General features: G+C 41.7%; 2 protein-coding genes across 3 annotated transcripts in view; both read left to right on the top strand.

Annotated features, from left to right (window-relative positions):
• Window positions 1-18844, top strand: part of ARHGEF9 (Cdc42 guanine nucleotide exchange factor 9) — a 360924-nt gene that overhangs the window by 160621 nt on the left and 181459 nt on the right. The window lies entirely within an intron of this gene.
• Window positions 8165-8794, top strand: LOC149858160 (uncharacterized). Its single transcript, XM_090059157.1, has one exon. It carries the CDS (start codon window positions 8472-8474, stop codon window positions 8649-8651), a length of 180 nt encoding a protein of 59 aa, XP_089915283.1. The 5' UTR covers window positions 8165-8471; the 3' UTR covers window positions 8652-8794.

The raw sequence follows: 18844 nt of genomic DNA, 5'->3' as shown, positions 1-18844 counted from the left end.
CTCAAGTCCTGCTCACAGAGCTGATTGGATGTGGACCATGCTTATGCCCTATGTGGGTCTGTTCAGACCCAGGGGCAGCACCAGGGGTGGATGACAGGGCTCTGCAGGCCGCATCTGCTCCATGGGCTGCATGTTTGACACCCCTGCCATAGAAGTGATAGCAGTGACCTAGAAAAGCTCTGGTCAGTCAGCCACCTTTATATCGTCTGCCATTCCACCCAACTTAGCCTTTCCGCTGATTCAGGATGATGTAGTCTAGTTCCTCACACACGCTCGGAAGAGTCATTCTGAAAGTGTACTGCCAGTGACTAGTAAATTGACTATTAGGGCTTGGAAGCCTGGTGTCTTCATCCCCATTCTCCACATTTCAGTAAGGCCATGGATTCACCAAATGTTCCAAGGCCCCATTTAAAATCTTACTTCTTGGGTTTCTCATCTCCCCCCGGTCTTGCTCCAAGCACAGCCTGCTTTGTGGATTTTGCCATGCTTTGCTCTTGTCACCGCCCATGTGGCATTTGCTTCTTTTCTCTTCTTTCCCACAATCTCACCATTCCTCAGAATAATACCTTCTTCTGGAAACACCCTTCTGCTGGCTCCCATCCCATTTCAAATCCCATAATTTTACCTTTGCCTACATCTCTGTTTTCTCTAATTGTATTGTATAATATTAAGTCTTTAAAAATATTATCTACTTCCCTAACTAGTCTGTTAGTTTGGTAATGCACCTTGTGCCATTAGTATGTAGGATGCTGTATGAAGTTAAGCTTATTAATCCACTGCTTTTGTAGTCACATTGACATTTTACATTCACGTCTGATAAAGGACACTCAAGTTGTTGTAAGGTGGCAATTTGGGACAGAGGAAGAGGTGAAGGGAAATTTTTTATGGAAGAGATTTGGAACATCTGAAAGAAAAAGAACTAGGGTAAGTGAAAAGGAAGAACTAATAAAGTGAGCACTGGAAGAAAGAGTCGGGTTCATAGGAATTGTAAAAATAGGGCCTGATGGGATCTTGAGGAGTTATCTAGCCTATTCCTCCATCCCAAGACAACAAAAGGACTTTCTATTTAGAAGATAGGGACTATGAACAGGGGCAGGGTATGACTGGAATAGATAATTTAACTGCTGGAGCCAAATCTTCAGAAGTATTCAGCAATGTTTTGCACGCTTCCCAGTTTTGGTATCTGACTCAAGCTGTTTTGAGCTTGACTTTGAATTGAAGTCAGCCTTTGAGCTTATAAAATTATAGTTGAAAAAAACAGAACTTTGGCTGACCGTCTCTCTTCCCACCAGCAGGACTGGAGAAAACAACTCCTTGTGAGATTTGCATGTCTCCTCCACTGAACAGTGGAGTAGGAAGGCAATTTTAGCCTGACTTTATCCACCATTCTGGACATTTGGCAAATCATAAACCTGTCCCCACTATCCTCAACAGCTTTACATATCTGAGTTTAATTTCTGGCTGTACTTAAATATGCTGTGAAGTTCCTGGTGGTCTCAACCTAATTTATAAAAGATATTTGCCCATATTAAAGAAGCAGTTTCACTCTCTGGCTCTAGCATCCTTGCTCAGGAAGGTTCTTGCAACACCTGCCTGTATTATTCGTTGTTATAGCAAGGCTGCAGCTTGCTTCCTTGCTTCCACGAGCAATATAAATTCACTCAAATTAAAAAGGGAAGTTTCAAAGCCTTATCATGCAGCTACATTAGTGCCCTATGGGCAGGACTTCAAGATGGATGGGTCCTCAAAAATGCTGCGTAAAAGAAAGAGTAGGCAAGTTACAGGGCTGGTGACAATAATTTTTCTCTCAATCTTGTCTACCTATAGTCCTGACCAGACCAGTAGTGACTGAAAGCTCCTACTATTTGGTTTCCAGATAAAACTATAAACCGGGCTCAACATTTGTGTGAAAATTGGCCCACATTCACCAAAAGGTTCACCAACTTTCACTGATTAATGAGCAGACTGTTCTGGATTGTTGTAGCTGTGACATGAGCCAAACCTGAGAAACAAGTCCTGAAAGCAGGTGAATCTTGCCTCGCTTTTCGGACATAGAAAAAGTTTTTCTTTGTAATTCTATATGTATGTAATTTTTTATGTAATTTTGTCATAATTTGCTGGGTCTACTTAGAGTGCTTTATTCTCTCAGTGACTAGGAAATGGAGCTAACCTTTAATTAGGCAAACAAAACAGCCTAAAACTTTCAGAAAAGTTGCCCTGATGTAGTCTTCTTTTTTACCTCTCTCACACCTGCAATATATCAATAGCTAACAACAAACAGGAGGCTTAAACCAGTGAGCATCATCTGTAATTTGGATCTGTGAACCAGATTATGAAAGATAAACCCAGAATAAAAATACCTTTAGTAAAAGCCAATACCCTAGTATAAGCTACTTTAAGATGTAGTTCTTGAGGAAGGAACTAGATGTGAAATTTTTTGAAATTTGGCAGTTTCCTCAGCTATTGGGGGAGGGGAGGAAAGAATGAGATTTTGGACTTCTTTGTGAGCATCCAGTACCATTCACAGACATGCACTAATGCCACAATTGCCAGCCAGTCTGGGCTAAAAACAGTCGTGTTCTAGCTAACATTTTTAGGTACTTGTACGGCCAATTATTAGACAGCTGAGTGCTTCATAATCTTTAAAGTGTTTATCCTCACAATACACATCTAAGATAGGAAACTGCTCTTAGCTTGAATTTATTGACAGGGGAACTGAGACATGGAGAGACTGAACAACTTGCCTAAGGTCTTGAAGGAAACCTGTCACAGAATAGGGAATTGAGCCCATGTCTCTGAAGTGTCAGATCCTAAACATTGGACTAGCCTTCTTGTCTCTGCTGGCACGTGCAAAGACAGCATGACTCCCAGCATTCAAAGCATGACTCCTGACTCTTGAGTTAAGGGAATATTTGACTGAGCTGTAAGTAGTAGGCTTTTATAGTCACTAGTGCCATCCACCAGAAGGAGGCAGGCTCACATGCCTCAAAGCAGCGTATTGAAAAGGCTCATCATGGAGAACAGCAGCTTGAAATCTTCTGCTTCAAAGATGTGGCTCAGAATTAACATTATTACAGTTCCTCTGTATTCAGTGGTTCCTCTGTTTTCTGTCTTGGGAGCCTAGTCCATTAAAAACAAAAAGAATGTATTAGTGGCAGCTGCCTGAATCAGCCCTTATTGACTTGTGTGGGTGCAACAGAGTAAGGGTTGCTGAAACAATAGTTTGTATAACTCTGTTAGACTCCTTTCCAGATCTCATCTTTACATTTTGCTGAAGCGCATGCCACAGTTTTGGCCTTTCCAGGACTTTTCAGAGTTTGTTACCCAACATTGAGACCTCAGTGTTATTGCATATAGAACACTGATAAATTAGGTGTTAATATTGCTGAGTAAGTGTTTTGATGGACTACCACACTGTTTTTAATAAAATAGATATTTAATGCAAGCAGAAGACATTGCAAATAATATAAAACATGGTAAATGTTATTGGAAATACTATAAATACATGTTAGACAAAGGCTATCGCATATTGCTATTGCCTGTTAGAAGCAGTAGCAATACGCAAAAGCTACTGCATATTGCTATGGCCTGTTAGGCAAAGGCTATTGCATAGTAATTAGCTGCATATTTAAATATAAATGCAAAGTTTTAGCGTACCATTTCCACTTGCGTCTGTCAGTGTGCACACCAATACATTCCCGTCTGATCTTTCAGAGGTGATTTCTGAGTTTGTGTATTATATCCACATCCTTTTGTATGTGAGAATTGGAGTAAAAGGGCACAAAGGGTTGATTTTAGACACTTCAGTGTGCTGTCAGCAGTCAGCCAGGTTGTGGTCTCCGCTGACAATGCCTTCTAGCCCTGGGGTTACTAGTTGTCTGGTCCATAGTTGCCAGTGAAACAGAAATCTACAGTCTGTATCCAAAGTATTACAGGTATCAGGACCCTGCCCTCATAGCTGACAGAGCTCTCAGTCCTGCATCACCTGGTCAGTGATGCCACAGAGCTGTTTTTAACTTCTCTATTTATAACCTTTCTCTCCACCTGTGCTCTCAGTGCCTCAGCTCCTGGAGGGTGACCAGGTGTGACCTGCCAGGCAGATTGCCCATAATGAAATCTTTTACAGCTTCAGAAGTATCTACTGAACATGTCAAACCACTGTTGCACAGTATTTCTAGATATTTCTAAGCAATTCTGTCTGAGTTGCCTTGGCCTATCTTCTGCCTTGATGTAAAAATACAAATTCCAGCTTAAATGCAAGAGTCCTCCCTGCTGCCTTCCCTTTCTTTGGGCCCACAAGTCAAAGCATATGGATTGCAGCTGTATAGTAACATTATCATGTGGATGGCCTGGAGCAGTTCAGGTTTAGGTTCTGGTGTTTGGCTTAGAAAATGGCAAACATGAATCTCTCCTCTTGCCCAGGCTCCCTCACATTTTGATTCTCCTGATAAGTATTTTGCTGAACTTTAATGTGCTGAGCCACCTAGTGGCAGTTACAGGCCACCATGTTTGTCACATTAACAGACAGAAAAAACCTCCACTTGATTGTTTTCAAAGGAAGCAGCAATGAACCAGAGACACAAGGTTAGGTTCCAGATCCAAACTTCCTTGCCATTTATCCTATTTTAGAGATAAGGGCCAGGTATAGGATTTGGGTACCCCTAAGTTCATGAGGCCAACTGCAGATATCAGAGGAACTGCTCATACAGTTTTGACCCAACCTGGAATTTCCTTAAAGTACAAGGGTGTTCAGAAGTGGAGTTTTGGAACAGGCTTATTGATGGCATGAATGCAGAGAAATGAATCTATTTAGAAAATAAGAATAATAAATATTCTGCACATTTTCATTTGACCTTCTGGATAGTTTGGCCTTCCAGAAGATGTGTAGTAGGCCAAAAAACCTTAAAAACAGTCCCTTAAATTAGTTATAGAGAATATAAGTTCAGAGGAGAATTCTCCAGCAGCCCTGCAGTCTCACCAGTGTGTTAACAATGAAGTTGTGTTGCCCTGAGCAGGTTTAAAGAAGCTTCTTGTAAATATACAGGTGAAAAATCTCCCTTCACTCTCACCTCCTGAATGAGAGAGATTCTGTTTGATCTGGGCTGGGAATCTCAGGCATTTGGGACAGCTTTGGGCTTTTAGAAGCAGAAGACTCCATTTTACAATCATCCATAACCCAGCCCACACTTACTTCTAACATAGTTTAACACAGCACAATCCCCACTTATTCTGAAGCTTGTTAGATTTTGTGTTCTCAGTCTAATTCCCAATAAGCAGATGTTCACACCACAAACTACTAACAGCCTAAGCAGAGCCCAAGGAATGAATGATCCATAAAGACTGAGCTTCCCTCCCACGCCCAGGTATATTCCTTTCTGTAAATAACTTGAGGGAGAGCAGGAAGGTTGCACTGTTACTTCCTAGGCATACTTGTTCCCTGGAGAAATGACTTCTGTTATCTGGATCAAAGATCTAGCACCTTTCCCCAACACTGACTGTGACAGATGGGCAAAGTGTATGCAATATTCCCCTCTGGTGGAATAGAGGGCTATTACTGATCTAAGGCACAGGGAGATACTCATTTAGGTTGAGGGGTTGAAGCTGTGCTTCAAATCCTTTTGAACACCTGTGGAGGGGGGTGAGATATACACTCACCATAAGAGAATGTGGAAGAACCTGGGTCCAAGAGGAAGCATCTATCTTTTGTATTTACCAGAAGCCCCTGATTCTGATTCCCGCACTGGTGCTACTCCATCAAGTTCAGGGGTGTGGGATCAAGCTCAGATCCCTACCGATCCGAACGCTCACAGGTACTGCGTTCTGCTGTCCTGATTCTTTGTAACTGTCCCTAATCTGTCCTGGGCTTTCTTCCTGCTTAGTGACAGGACCACATAGGCCACAGGTAGCCAACCTGTAGGGCAGCCTCTTTGTGTGGCATGTAGCAGGCCAGGAAGGGGACAAGTAGCACAGAAGCAGATAGGGAAGACAGCAGAAAACAAAGCAGCCAGATTGGGCAGGGAGCACAGGGCAGGGAACAGAAAACAGAGCAGCAGATTGGGTGAGGGAAAGGGATCAGGGTGACACCCAGGGAGGGTGCAGGGCTAATTAGTGGTGCACTTGCTAAAAAGGTTGGGATTGTGAGTTTACTTCTGTCTTTGTCCGAAGAGAGCTGGTTCTTCAGCACAAGCAACAGTCCTGTGGTTTTTAGACCCAAAGTTCCTGGGTTCAGCCTCTGGACAGCTCCACTGAAGGGAACAATATCACCAGGGCATTAGAAGTAACCAGCCAGCTCAACTATGTAATGATTAGGCACGTGTAATCAGAGAGGATGGATTGGGACTACAATTCATTTGAGATAAAAGATCCTAAAATCCTTCTGAATTCTTGACAGTTTTCTCACCAAAAAAAAGAAAAGTCTGCTCATTTTTTGCATGTTCTCCTGGTCTCTGGACACACATTTTCTAAGTACGTTGTAAGGAGCAGATTTCCTGGAATGCACTGAAGATCAGCCCTGGTATTCATATTTCGGCATGTAATGCATGTGCATTGGCAGCATTTCTACATTCATCTTCCTGTTGCTGCCATAAATCATTTGCTTTTCAGAATCCTTCCAACCAAGAAAATCTCTGTTTTTAACTCATGATACATTTCCAAAGCAAGTGTGGGTGCTGGGATTTGAGGAGTGGGGCAGGGGCTGTAACTAGGAATCTTGGCATTGTGTATTTTGCTGTTAAGGACTTAAATGACCCATGTGTGAGCATTTAATGGACGATTTAACATCCTGGATTGTTAAATAAAGATGCTACCCCTCATTTCCTAATTCTACTTCTACATCCAAGAGATCAGGGTACAATTTAGTTCTCTGTGGGTATGTCTACACATGCACATTTACTGCACAGTAACTGAAATGACTGCACAGTACGGGCACACGTCGACACATGCACGTCCATACTGCACAGTAAATATGGTGACTTACACTGACTGGAGCATAAATTTGAAATCTGAATCATGCAGGTATAAATTTATGCCCAACTAGTTACTGTGCAGTAATGCACATGTAGATGCCTTACTGCAAAGTAAAACTGCGTGTGTAGACTGACTTGGGACTAACTTTCATCCCAAGTCAGTCTACACACAACGTTAATGTCTTTAATGCTTGCACATGTAGATGCCCGCTTGCTGCACAGTAAATTATTGCACAGTAACTTTAAGCCAGAGTAAATGCACATGTAGATATGCCCTGTATGGCAAAATGGATCTTGTGCAGTGCTGAGAGATTGATTGATGTATTTGTTATTTGAGAGACTGAATCATAATGTACAGAACTGAGATGAAGAGAGAGTCATTTGCCTTGCAAAATGTCTGTTTAGACCAGGGTGGGCAAAATGCAGCCCACAGGCTGGATGTGGCCCATTAGGCCATTCTAGCCGGCCCACAGGGCCCCTAAAAAATTTAGAAAATTAATATTTATCTGCCCCTGCCTGCCTGTCATGAGGCCCTCGATGGCTTGCCAAAATGCAGTAAGCAGCCCTGCACCTAAAATAATTGCCCACTCCTCGTTTAGACCCATCCTGACTTTTCAGATTACTCTGTGTGACTGCCTCTTCTTACTAGATACATAACAAATGCTCAGCTCTTCCTTTACACTCTTTCTCATACTAAGCAGATTCACAGAAATATTAATTCTTTTTAAATGCCCCCCCCCCACTTTTCTTTAGCACTTTCCATACAACAATTTCTCCACTCCTCTTCTCCCTGGCATAGGCTGATAGAGCCCCTCATTTTACAGAGAAGTTAAATGACTTCATCATGGCCACACAAAAAGTCAGTGGCAGAGCATGGGAGAGAGCTCATCAGGCCTGTGCCCCCACCACTTGGTTATGCTCTTCTTCCCCCCAGAGCACTCTGTTTTCTTAACTGCTATAAAAGTAGGAGAAGAAACATGCCTGCATGCTGCTCACTGCCACAGTAAATGGAAGACTCCCTTATTTATGGTTCCAGCTCTTCCTTTTGCTTTTGAATGACAGCCAAGTTCCCTCTGCTGCCTGGTCACTGGAGCTGATTAGTATGCGAAAGGGTCCGCCTCGCATCGAGAGATGCAGCAGCAGCAGCAGCAGCAGCTTGCAGAGCTGTCACACTCACACAAGCTTCTTATCTGCACTGGCTTGACGAATTAAAAAGCAAGCCAGCCAGCAAGAGAGAGACCGAAAGAGAGAGAGAGACAGAGGGGGGAAGAGAAAGAGAGAGAACCTCACAGACAGCGCCTGCTTCCTCTTTTTTTTTTTTTTTTTTTAAAGGAAGGATTTTGCCTCTTAAGTGATCACTGATTGTGATGATGCTTCACTTAGCAGACTCCAGAATGAGCTAGAGGCAGCAGCTAGGGGGATAAACCAAAAAAGCAGACCAAAACCAAATACCAACAAAAACAAAACCAGGAACAGTTTTCTCCTTTATTCTAGCATGGTGGATGTATGGACAGTCTTACAGAGCAGAGGTTGACATCTCCAAATCTACCAGCCCCACATCTTGAACACTACAGTGTTCTGCATTGCACCATGACCTTGGATGTTCAAACGGTGGTCGTTTTTGCAGTGATCGTAGTGCTATTGCTTGTGAATGTCATACTCATGTTCTTCCTGGGCACTCGTTAAATGGATTTTTTCTCCTGAGCTGTTGGGGGCTACTACCACTAGCAATTCAACAAGAGAGCGAGAGAGAGAGAGAGAGAGAAAGGAGAGAGAGAGAGAGAGAGAGAAAGAGAGAGAGATTTCTTACTGAGGGGGGAAAACGCACTGAGCTTCAACATGGCCTCGCTGTGATATGTATGACGTTGGTATATTATCTCTCCCTAAATCTTTTGTCATGTCTTGTCTTTTAAGTATGCCTGTAAGTGTAGCTGCTTATTGCCTGGGTTTTAAATGTGATGATAATAATCCATTCAGCTGTCTCTTGATTATTAGATTGATACAGTTTTACATTCCTAGGTAGAAGCAGAGTAAAAATATCTTTACGTAATAAGCACTGGTTATGTTATTTTGATTTGTTTTTTTAAAAAAATACAGTCTTGGATTAATCAAAGAAGGGTCATTTTTTTGCCGAAATTTCTAGTAAGCAATTAATGTCTGGTGTCTCTGGGAGTAACCATATAGGTGCCAGGTGAGATGCGGTGTGTGTTTATCGTGAATCTAGTACTGAACATCTTTGAAACGGGACAAGAAATCCTATTAAAGGATTAAATCTTTGCTAAAATAACATTCAGCCACAAAAGGAGAGAGAAATTCTGATGGATTGATTGATTTCTGTGGCAGGATAGTGTGACTTGCATTCTCAGTATTCAGCTGAAAAAAGCCTCCAAATTCTGTCTCCACGCTGGATTACTATAGCTCCTTTCTTTAAAAGTATAGTATGAATTGAAACATAATTGGGCTTTATTCTGTTTGTGTGTGTTTCATATCTTTGTAAATTGGGAAGATGAGATCAGAGAGAAAAAGAATTGCATGCTTTTCTTTTCCTTTGCTAAAGCAACAGATGGGGGGGGGTTGGCTTTGTTTTGATTTTTTTTAAAATGACATTTCAAGTTTCCTTTTTCGTATATACAAAAGAAAAATCTTTGCCCACCTCAGGGATAACAGGATTCCATTATGGGTAGTTTTCAGTGACTTCATTTACATTGATTTTCTTGAAAATGAAGTGCTAAGATGCATATTATGGGCTCGATGAAAAAGTGTCCACTAGTTTGAGGTCCTCCTGTTGTTAAGAGATGTCTGGAACAAAGTGAAATTGTTTGAAACTCGGGGAATGGATTTTGGGGGGCAATTCTAGTGCATGAAGTTTAGTAGGAATAGAAGAGGAATGACTGGAAAGAGTAATAGCTTTTCTCCATGAAAATGTCATGTACAGAAGCAGTGTTTTGGATCTGAAATCTTATCCACTCTTTATTAATTATTCCCCCTAAAGGAAAATATTCAGACTTACTCAACTTTCTGCCCCCCCCCCCCCCCCGCAGCATATTTTGGAACTGTTTACATCTCATGGTAATATTAATAGTAATTGTATATTTCCAAGGATAATTTTAGGCAGCTCAAACTAGTTCGATCTGTCTACTTTATTTTTCCTAGGTACTCTGCTACCTGGACTAATATATCAATTCATATGCCACCAGTGGCAATATGCATATAGACCTTCAGTTATATTCATGTGAGCATGTGTTTGCTACAAGTTAAATGTTCAGTTATAGTTAAAAATATAATTATAGAAGCTAGGTGTCAGGGTTTGATATTGAGTGAAATGCTGCAAATACGATATTTTCCAACCTGGCTTTAAGCACAAATATAGGGGAGAAAAAAATTCACTGGGGCCAAGTGCTGCAGCATTCAGCCACATAAACCGACCAGAAATGTTTGATGGGTACAGCTAGTTTTAATACCTATATTAACTCCATAAATTGTGAGACAAATCCATAGCAGTGCAGTGGCTGCCGGCTGTTTTTATCTTATTCACTTGTAGCTACCTATGGAACAGGTGATTGCTGCACTTGATAAAAGACTGAGTGGATCTTCTTTTTAAAAATCGTAATGACAAAGAAGAAGATTTAGATTGCTGAACAATAAGGTTTTGTGTTATTTCTATGTTAGCCATCGCATGTCAGTATTCTCAGGGGTTGGAGAGCCTTTTGGAAGCATGACTGAACATAGGTCTCTATAAAATGGGGATCAATCTAAGACCAACCAAAATAATCCTTTTGACTGAACTGTTTTCAGTGGTAGAGTTATTTGGAGGAGTGAGTGGGGGATTAAAAAGAAAGGGAGCAGAAAAAGAGACCAAACAGTGTCTGAATGTTTATTTTTTTAAAGTTAGATTTTGGCATGAAGGTTTATCTTTCAATAAGATTTCTACAAGGAATGCTTGGTAACTATTGTATATCTGTGTTTAACTCAATCCATTCCTTGATACAGAGGTTTTGCCTGAGAGTTTGTGCTCTGAAACGGTGTGTGTCTGGCGGTGTATGTTGCAGCATGTGTGAGAGGGGTTGTCTATGAAGTGTCTGTGTTTGAGTCTGGTAGCTCAGACAGTCTGATTTTGATTCCACCAGTGATGCAGATTTTGTATTTTATGTTGCCAGGGGATTAAAGTGTGGTGGGGTATGTTGGAATAAGGGATGCCCAATGCTATATTCAACTCTGCTCATTGTAGATCGCACATTGGCCATTGACTTAGTTTATTATTATTATCGTCATTATTGTTGCTGTTGTTGTTGTTTAGATTGAATGCAAAACTTGGGAATTATAAAGTGGTTTTGACTCAAATCTGCTTGTTTTTTATTTTCCTGAAGGCTGGTGGAATCAAATAAGTCACATTTATGTGTAATAATGTGAATATGAAAGTCCGAGAGGAGAAAAGTTTGATTGCCATTTTAAAAATATTGTTCTTGTGGGATAGAGCTTTCCCATGGACTTTTGGGGGAAAGAAAGGAAATGGGCATTTAACAGTGCACCCATATTTTACATCCTGTTCCCACTTGTCAGTGGCCACTGTTTCAGACAGGCCTTCATCTGGCTACTAAAATCACATCCGGATAATAATGCACCTGTCATTCAGTAACCTAGAAGTACAGGATTGAGCTAGCTAACTTCCTCCTTTGCAGAAGCAATCAGTGAGACACCTTTATTAAAAAGCACTGGGTCCCACAGAGTTCTGCAGTAATTCAAGTTATGGCAGCCCACAGTAGCAAAGTGGCATCATTTTGACCCGACATGGGCAAATATCTACATTTTATGACTTCCACTCGCAACATTTCAGGTGTATTCTTAGGGCTCGACCATACAGACACATATGCATAGGAATTCCTTTCTTTACATGTATCGAATGCGGCGGGGACTGTTCAAGCCACTCATGTGAATAGGTGTTTGAAGAGTCAGGGTCTTGGAAGTTTGCCCCTTTAATTCTCTCTTCCTTTGTATATAAATATGTGGGGCTCTTTATCTTTGGGAGGAGACATAAGCCAGAAGACAGGGAGATAGAAAGGGAAGTTAATTTTTAAGGAAAAATTATATTGCCCCTCCCCATCAGCTGCCCCTTAAAAATGCCCCATAATAGTAATAAAAATAAATAAAGAAAAGCTTTCTGGTGACTGCCACAATGTATATGTTATAGCTGGGTGATGGGAGACCTAGCTCACTGTTTGTCTGCTTAAGCAGGATTCAATGTTATTTGCCACAGGATTCAAGCAAATGCCTCTGACTGTATCATAGCAACCCCTGTATCACACAGTACATAAAACGTCCATTCCTTCTGAGCTGCAATCCACCTTCTTAAAGATTCGGGCACCTTTCTAGATAAGGGGAAACACTGGTGCATTTTTTCCCCTACTGGCGCTTCAGAAAAAGCATGTATGACCATTATCAACACGAGACCTATTATTCTTTCCAGTATGGAACTGACTTCTGTTGCTTTAAGGCTAAAAAAGGGATTTATTAAGGGGGAAAAAAAGACTTTCACTGCCCTCTCCCCCGACCCGCCTTCGCTATTTTCTCCCCCTCAGTTTTAAATCTCACATGACAAGTAAAAGGGGGACGGGACAGCTCAGAGGTCTCTGACGTGATTGTTTTATTCTGTCCTGCCATTTGGATTGTACCCTAGGATGGCATCAGTACAGCATTTGCTTATGCTTTATGGTGAATGAAGAGCTGAGTAGAATCCTTCTGTGGGAATGCAGAGGTGCTTTCTCATCCCATAGATGAATGTTGTTAAAAGCTGCATGTTCACCTGACTCCTACCCCCATCTGTGTGCATAATGTGGTTATATTTCTTTTTGGATCAGGTATTCAGTACACAGCCCAACTGCTGTGTATAATGTCTGAAGGAAAATTGCCAAAAATCCATGTAAGTTTTTTTTTTTTAATTGTTAAAGTAATAGAACCCACCTCTTCTTTGTGGTTCACTTCATTTTCTTGTTGTTTCTTCATTTTTATATAATGAATGCCGGTGGTTACTGGAGATGTAGTTTTTAATTCTCTTCCTGTACAGTGCTTGCTTGCATGTTTGTTTGTACCTATGCCTGTGCTGTGCTGGTGTGTGCTATATATGTTGTTAATAATGCATTTTTGTGTGGCAGGGAGGTGGGGTCTGTGTTTTGCATTCACAATGTATATCTTTCTGAACTTGGGGCGATAATTGTATTCAATGTATATCTCATCTAATGGGATGTTATCAGGGCTATTTTATAAATTGTATCACTTGGTCTCTTTTATCTGAAATATCCCCAAGCATCAGAGAACGTTGAAGAGGACAAACTAATAATGATGGTAGCTTACAGCTATATTTGTTGTGGAGAGGATGAGGTTCCCCCTTCCTTCCCACCTCCTCTCCTTCCCCGCACAGGTAGAGCAGGTGACTGAAGGATAGATCTCCTGGCACCCATTCCCTGTTCTGCCACTGATCCACTGTATGGCCTTGGGCAATTCACTTTACCTTTTTTGAGTCTCTTTCCCCAGCAGTAAAATGGAAATAATGGCATGTCACGGAGGTTTAGTAAGGACTGTTAAATTAATGTTCTATCCTAACTTGGCATTTGAATGTAAAATACTATTATTCCAGCCCAAGGACTTAGAAATGCGGTGAATTAGGTATATAGCATGTGTAGCCCAGTGCCTGCTACACTATACACAGTGGGATTTAGCATTCTTTTTGAGGGGAATCCTGGTTTTGATGTCAAGCTGTAGTGATTTGTGTTTCTGACTAAAAATAGATCCTCCTGGAGGAAGAGCTGCTGAAGAAACCCTGAAAGCTTTTTTTGTGCGTGTGTGTGTATGTTCAGTCCACTCCGGCTGAATTTCATGTGAACATGAGTTTTCCTCCTGAGAAAAGGGTTTTATTTTTAATCACAGAGAACCTGCAGACAACTGGGTTGTTTCTAACCCTTTCTATGATTGTTGCTCTCAAAGCATCATGCAGCCCATACTATTCTTCTCCCTTTGAGAGTCTCCCTGTCCACATTGTCTGAAATACCATATTACTGGGGTGTCCATCAGAAAGAAACTAACAGAAGCAGAAATCGTCTCAGAGGATTGATGAGCATGCCTGCTAGAGTCAGTAGACTTGGTCAGTGCAGAATAGACAAAATTAAAGTGGGCCTGAAAGAATGTTGCTGGCAAGTCATTTACAGAGAATAGATCTGGATTTGGGCTGGCTGTATTTAGCATAGTTGATCCGTACTCAAGATCTTAGAGCTGTACACAGAGCTGCTCAGCAATCGTTATCCCTAAGCAGAGATAAGGAAACTGATGTGTGGAGTGCCAAGTGCTGGCCACATGGTGAGATTATGGCAGAGCTGGGAACAGAACAAGGCTTCCTGACTCCCAGGCTCTGGCCAATCAGCTAGGCCATACTGACCCTCAGGGAGCAGAGGTCCACTTACACCAACCGTACACAAGTGAGGAGTCCTGCTTGAAGCCCATATTCATTTCCCTGAAGCTTGGCACTGGGAAATGTCATGTCAACAGCCTTGATTTGTGATCTGTTTCCAGCCCAGTAAAGAATACTGTTCTTACTGTGGGATTTCTGCTGCCACTCCCTCTGCATCCAAGAGCCACCAACCAGGATATGAACAAAGTCTGCATATGTCCAGGCTGGTTATGGATACCACATCAGGATGGAGAAAGGACTTGTCCAACCTTAGCATACCATAAAAAAACACATCAACCCCTCGCTGCAATTGTCTAGTTTCTATTCTTAGCAGAAGCCTCTGGCTAGCTAAACAGATAGGAATGCACTGTCAGCTAATCCTACTTTTCTTGCTTAATTGTCTATGGTTATAAATATTGTTGTAGCCTTGCTGCCCTGTGCTGTGGTCATATCAGAACTGAGGTGCCGAAGAGAAATAGCTCTGATCGATACTTGGACGGGAGACTGCAAAAGGAAACATTGAAGCATTAAAACAGTGGTATTGTTAAGTCAGTAGGTGGTGCTAAGTCAGAAGTGAAGCAGTATGTACTTCTACCTGGTTTCAGGAGACCCTGAGCTGCTGGATTTTTCTGTTTTTCTGACAATGTGTAAACTTAAGTTCCTGATAATTTCTGGTCATTAGATGTCTCATTGCACTTCTCACTAGAGCACTATGTGCTGAGAAGATTTCAGTTTGTATTTTGCCTGCATCAATTTCTCCTTTAAATTTCAGCGTGCTCTGGTATACTGTGCTCCTTCTGCTGAGCTGCCATGTAGGTGTTGCTGTGCACTGCTTAGTAGCTGTCCCAATCCACTCCAGAGAGAGCTGCATTTTTACAGTGGATAAAATAATTCCTTGTACCTAATTTGTTCATCTCTTCAAGGTGAAAAGCACTATTTCATCTGATTTTCTACTGGGAGTTGCAGCCCATATTTTCCACCTTCATTTTCATATCCTGCTGACAGCTTCACATGTTGACCTTTATAAAGAGATATCTTACTCATAATGATGAGGATAATTGTCACTGGGTTTATGATATGATAGTCAGGGATGTATCAGACTCTTCTGAATTCCTGATGCTGCTAAATAGCCAAGGCAGAGTATCCAGTTATTTAAGTCAATTTCTGTTGATGTGGTTTATGTTTTCTTCTCATGTTCCAACTTGCCCTTTTTAAATATTTGGGGCATTTGCATGAAAGCAAGACTCTGTTACTAAGGAGATATTTTCTCTTGTGGCTGTTTTTTTTTAATCCATAATCCTCTGTTTGAGACATCATAACTGATTGCTGCAAAACTGACTGAGAGATCATAATCCAAAGACTTTAGAACTGGACTCATCAGCAGAAATATGCATTTTTAAGGAGCAAAGTTCCAAGGTTTGGGAAAGATGAATGAATGAATAAATAAATAAATACTTCAAAAAATAACAGCATAGAAATTGGTCATTATCGTCTAAACTGTAGGTTCATTTGCAGAATGACTGTGGCAGAAAAGTTTTGATAACAAAGAAGAAAACTGGGAAAGTGGAATGAAGATTTCCTTGTGTTTTTAGGGATTTTTAAAACTAATACCAACAGGCTTGATTGCCTGTGTTAATCCTGATGATACTGGTCTCTTTTCTTTTATTCAGTTCAATGCATCTGTCAAGATTTAGTCAGTGTGTTGTTTGTGGTGGCTTCTGCTCTAACACAGAATTGCTATTAGGTAATGCTCATTATTCCTTCACTGTGACTTGATAAGCTACTGATCAGATTCAGTGCAGTTCTCCTTTCTTACCTAGCTGAGGTGTAGTGATTTTTGTTTTGAGCTTGCAAAAGAGTAATTACTCTTCGATGGTTGCTTTTTAACATCTATTTCAAGGCATGTAGTGATGCAGTTGCTTTGATTTTTGTAAGCGGCTATAAAAATGCAATTTAAAAATAACATAGGCATAAACCAGTCCCCAAAACTGACTAGAATGCATTTGAAAGGTTCCATGAAGCAAGCGTCAGCTTCTTTTAAATGGCAATGGGAGTTCTTTTAAACCCATCAGATCTAGAATTGTGCATTAAATTGCAGCTTCACTGTCTAAAAATAGTTCTATAGAAATAGAAGCACCCTCGAGTGTCTGGGTGTTTGTATTCCTCTGATGTGTAAAATATGAGAGAGACTCAGCATATGTGACTAAGATGGAGGAAAGAGCAGCATGAGTAGTCTTCCCTCATTTTTCCCATGGGTAGGACTAGCCGCTGTGGTGGTGGCGGCGACAGCAATGGCTGTTGCCAATGGAGGCGCTGCTCTCTTCGAAGCGGAAAGCAAGGAGGGTGGAATTTGGGCAGGGCCACCTCCTGCACTGGCCCCTGGCACTGATCGGTGGGTTAGCAGTGTGTACTCCTTGTGCCCTTTCAGAGACACGGTGACTGTCATCCCAACCTCTGTTCCCCTGCAGCCCCATGAAAATTTCAGCCAAATGAGGTGTCAACCAAATTTTTTCCAGAGCTTCCTGCTGCCTTTTCTCTGCCTCTCCAACCCAGCCTGTAGCTGAACACTTTGACATGGCCTGATTTAATCCGGTGCTGGGGGAGGTAGGAGTTATAAGCCATAAAGGCCTTAAAATGACATACATGCTCGGTCTGGTTGTACATTTGCCATCCCCGTGTGCTGGCATCACACCTCTGCCTCAGGAAATGGGCCATCCCTCCTTTAGTCTTTAGTGAAGGTAACTCCTTGCCTGCATCAAGCTCATTGAAATAGGGGCTCAAGTCTAAAGTATTGAGCAGAGTCAGCTGTAATTACTAGAAATAATTCAGCAGTGTTTAGATGACAGCTGGATAGATTTTCAGTCTTTGTGGTCAAGGCTAGATAAATCTTTAATCCGATAGTGTCCAGCACCAGATTGCGCCAATCTGTTGGAGATCCAGGATTTTACAGAGGCATCTGGACATCTTTCCTACTGATTAAAAAGAAAGAGAGGCGGAGAAGTATGTCTGTGTGCAGCGGGGGGGAGGAGGGAGGAATGTAGGAGCAGACCTGGAACGAGTGGGCTGGCTTTTTACATAAGGGCTAAGCGCAGGATCTGCCATTAGGAATAAATCTGAAAATATAAGATTGTTGTCTTCCTGAATGTTCAGTGTCAGGAAATGCACTTCAGGGTTGATAAATGAAATGAGGCGTCTTTAGGAACCTCTCCTTTTCTCTCCTCGACATGTCTAAAGGCTGCAAGAGGTGGTATGCAAGAGGCAAGGATCTTTGTAGGTATCTTTTATTGGATGAACTGCCTGGCTGGGAGAAAGTTAGACAAGCTTTGAATGCAAGGCATTCTTCAGCAGATTTCCCCTTCATCAGGAGGTACTACGCCTGGCCCAGCAGGGCTCTGAGTCAGCACTGACCCATTAGTCTGGCATGATTTTACAGAACAGTATTCTGGGCTCAGAGGTCATGTTTCTGACCAGGCATTAAATACCTGATGCAATTGCATCTATTCTGTAAGGATCAGGAACCTGGGGGTGTTGTGGGGGTGTTTGTTTCAGTGTCCTTCTTATCTTCTGTCCTCCTGGGAGGTTGCTTGTTTACTGGAGGCCACTGGTATGCGGCTATGCACTGATAAACAGTTGCTGTGTTTCACCCCAGAAGTGTCTACCTGTCACTAATGCTTAAGGAATCTCTCTTATCTGCTTTTCATGAGAATTTGCTGGGTTGCCTCTCTTTCCCTCACACAGAAGCACACATATCAAACCGTATCTGGGACTACATGTAAGTGTGAGTCAGTAGCAAGGCAGCAGCATGTTACATAATCTCTGGGAGTGAAGAAAACGTTGCGGTTCATTAGGAGGAAGGGCTTCTGCAAGCAGTATTTGTTAGCATCATTTAACCATTGATGTGTGCAGGTCTGTCAACTGGCTGTGTTTTTGTCTTATACATTTGGGTCTGATTTGCAAATCCAGTTCCACCAGCCTTTGATTTTGTTATATTTTTAATGCAAATAATAGCAGTGAAAAATTCAAGACAACAGTGTTTTTTTTTTCTTTTGTTATTTATGCTTTTGCCTGCAAGGATCCTGCTTCTTCCTCTCCCCACCCCAGCTCTGTTTTCTTTAAAATCACAGTACTTTGAGAAATCACACATGAATGCAGCTGGAAATAACTATTGCACCCATCCCCCTGTCTTTCACACACTCCCACCCACCCATCCACCTACACACAAATGGGAGAATGAAATCAACAGCTACTTTTAGCCAGAGCCTTATGGTCTTCGTGTTTTTCTCTCTCCAAGCTGATTTTAGACTCCCTTCTCTACCACTTCTTGTTGCTGTGTCTATGAATGGTAAAATAGGAGAGGATTCAAGTACAGTATTAATTGGCTCTGCTGCCTTAAAACTATTTGTCTAGTCCCGCAGGGGGTCATGCAATCATCCACATCAAA

This window comes from Crocodylus siamensis, chromosome 8 (assembly GCF_052110815.1).
Source record: "Crocodylus siamensis isolate JL-2025a chromosome 8, ASM5211081v1, whole genome shotgun sequence".
NCBI lineage: Eukaryota > Metazoa > Chordata > Crocodylia > Crocodylidae > Crocodylus > Crocodylus siamensis.
This window is presented reverse-complemented; position numbering and strand designations above follow the sequence as displayed.

Coding starts and splice junctions, on each gene's coding strand:
- LOC149858160 (XM_090059157.1), top strand. CDS start 8,472: ATGGACAGTCTTACAGAGCAGAGGTTGACATCTCCAAATCTACCAGCC.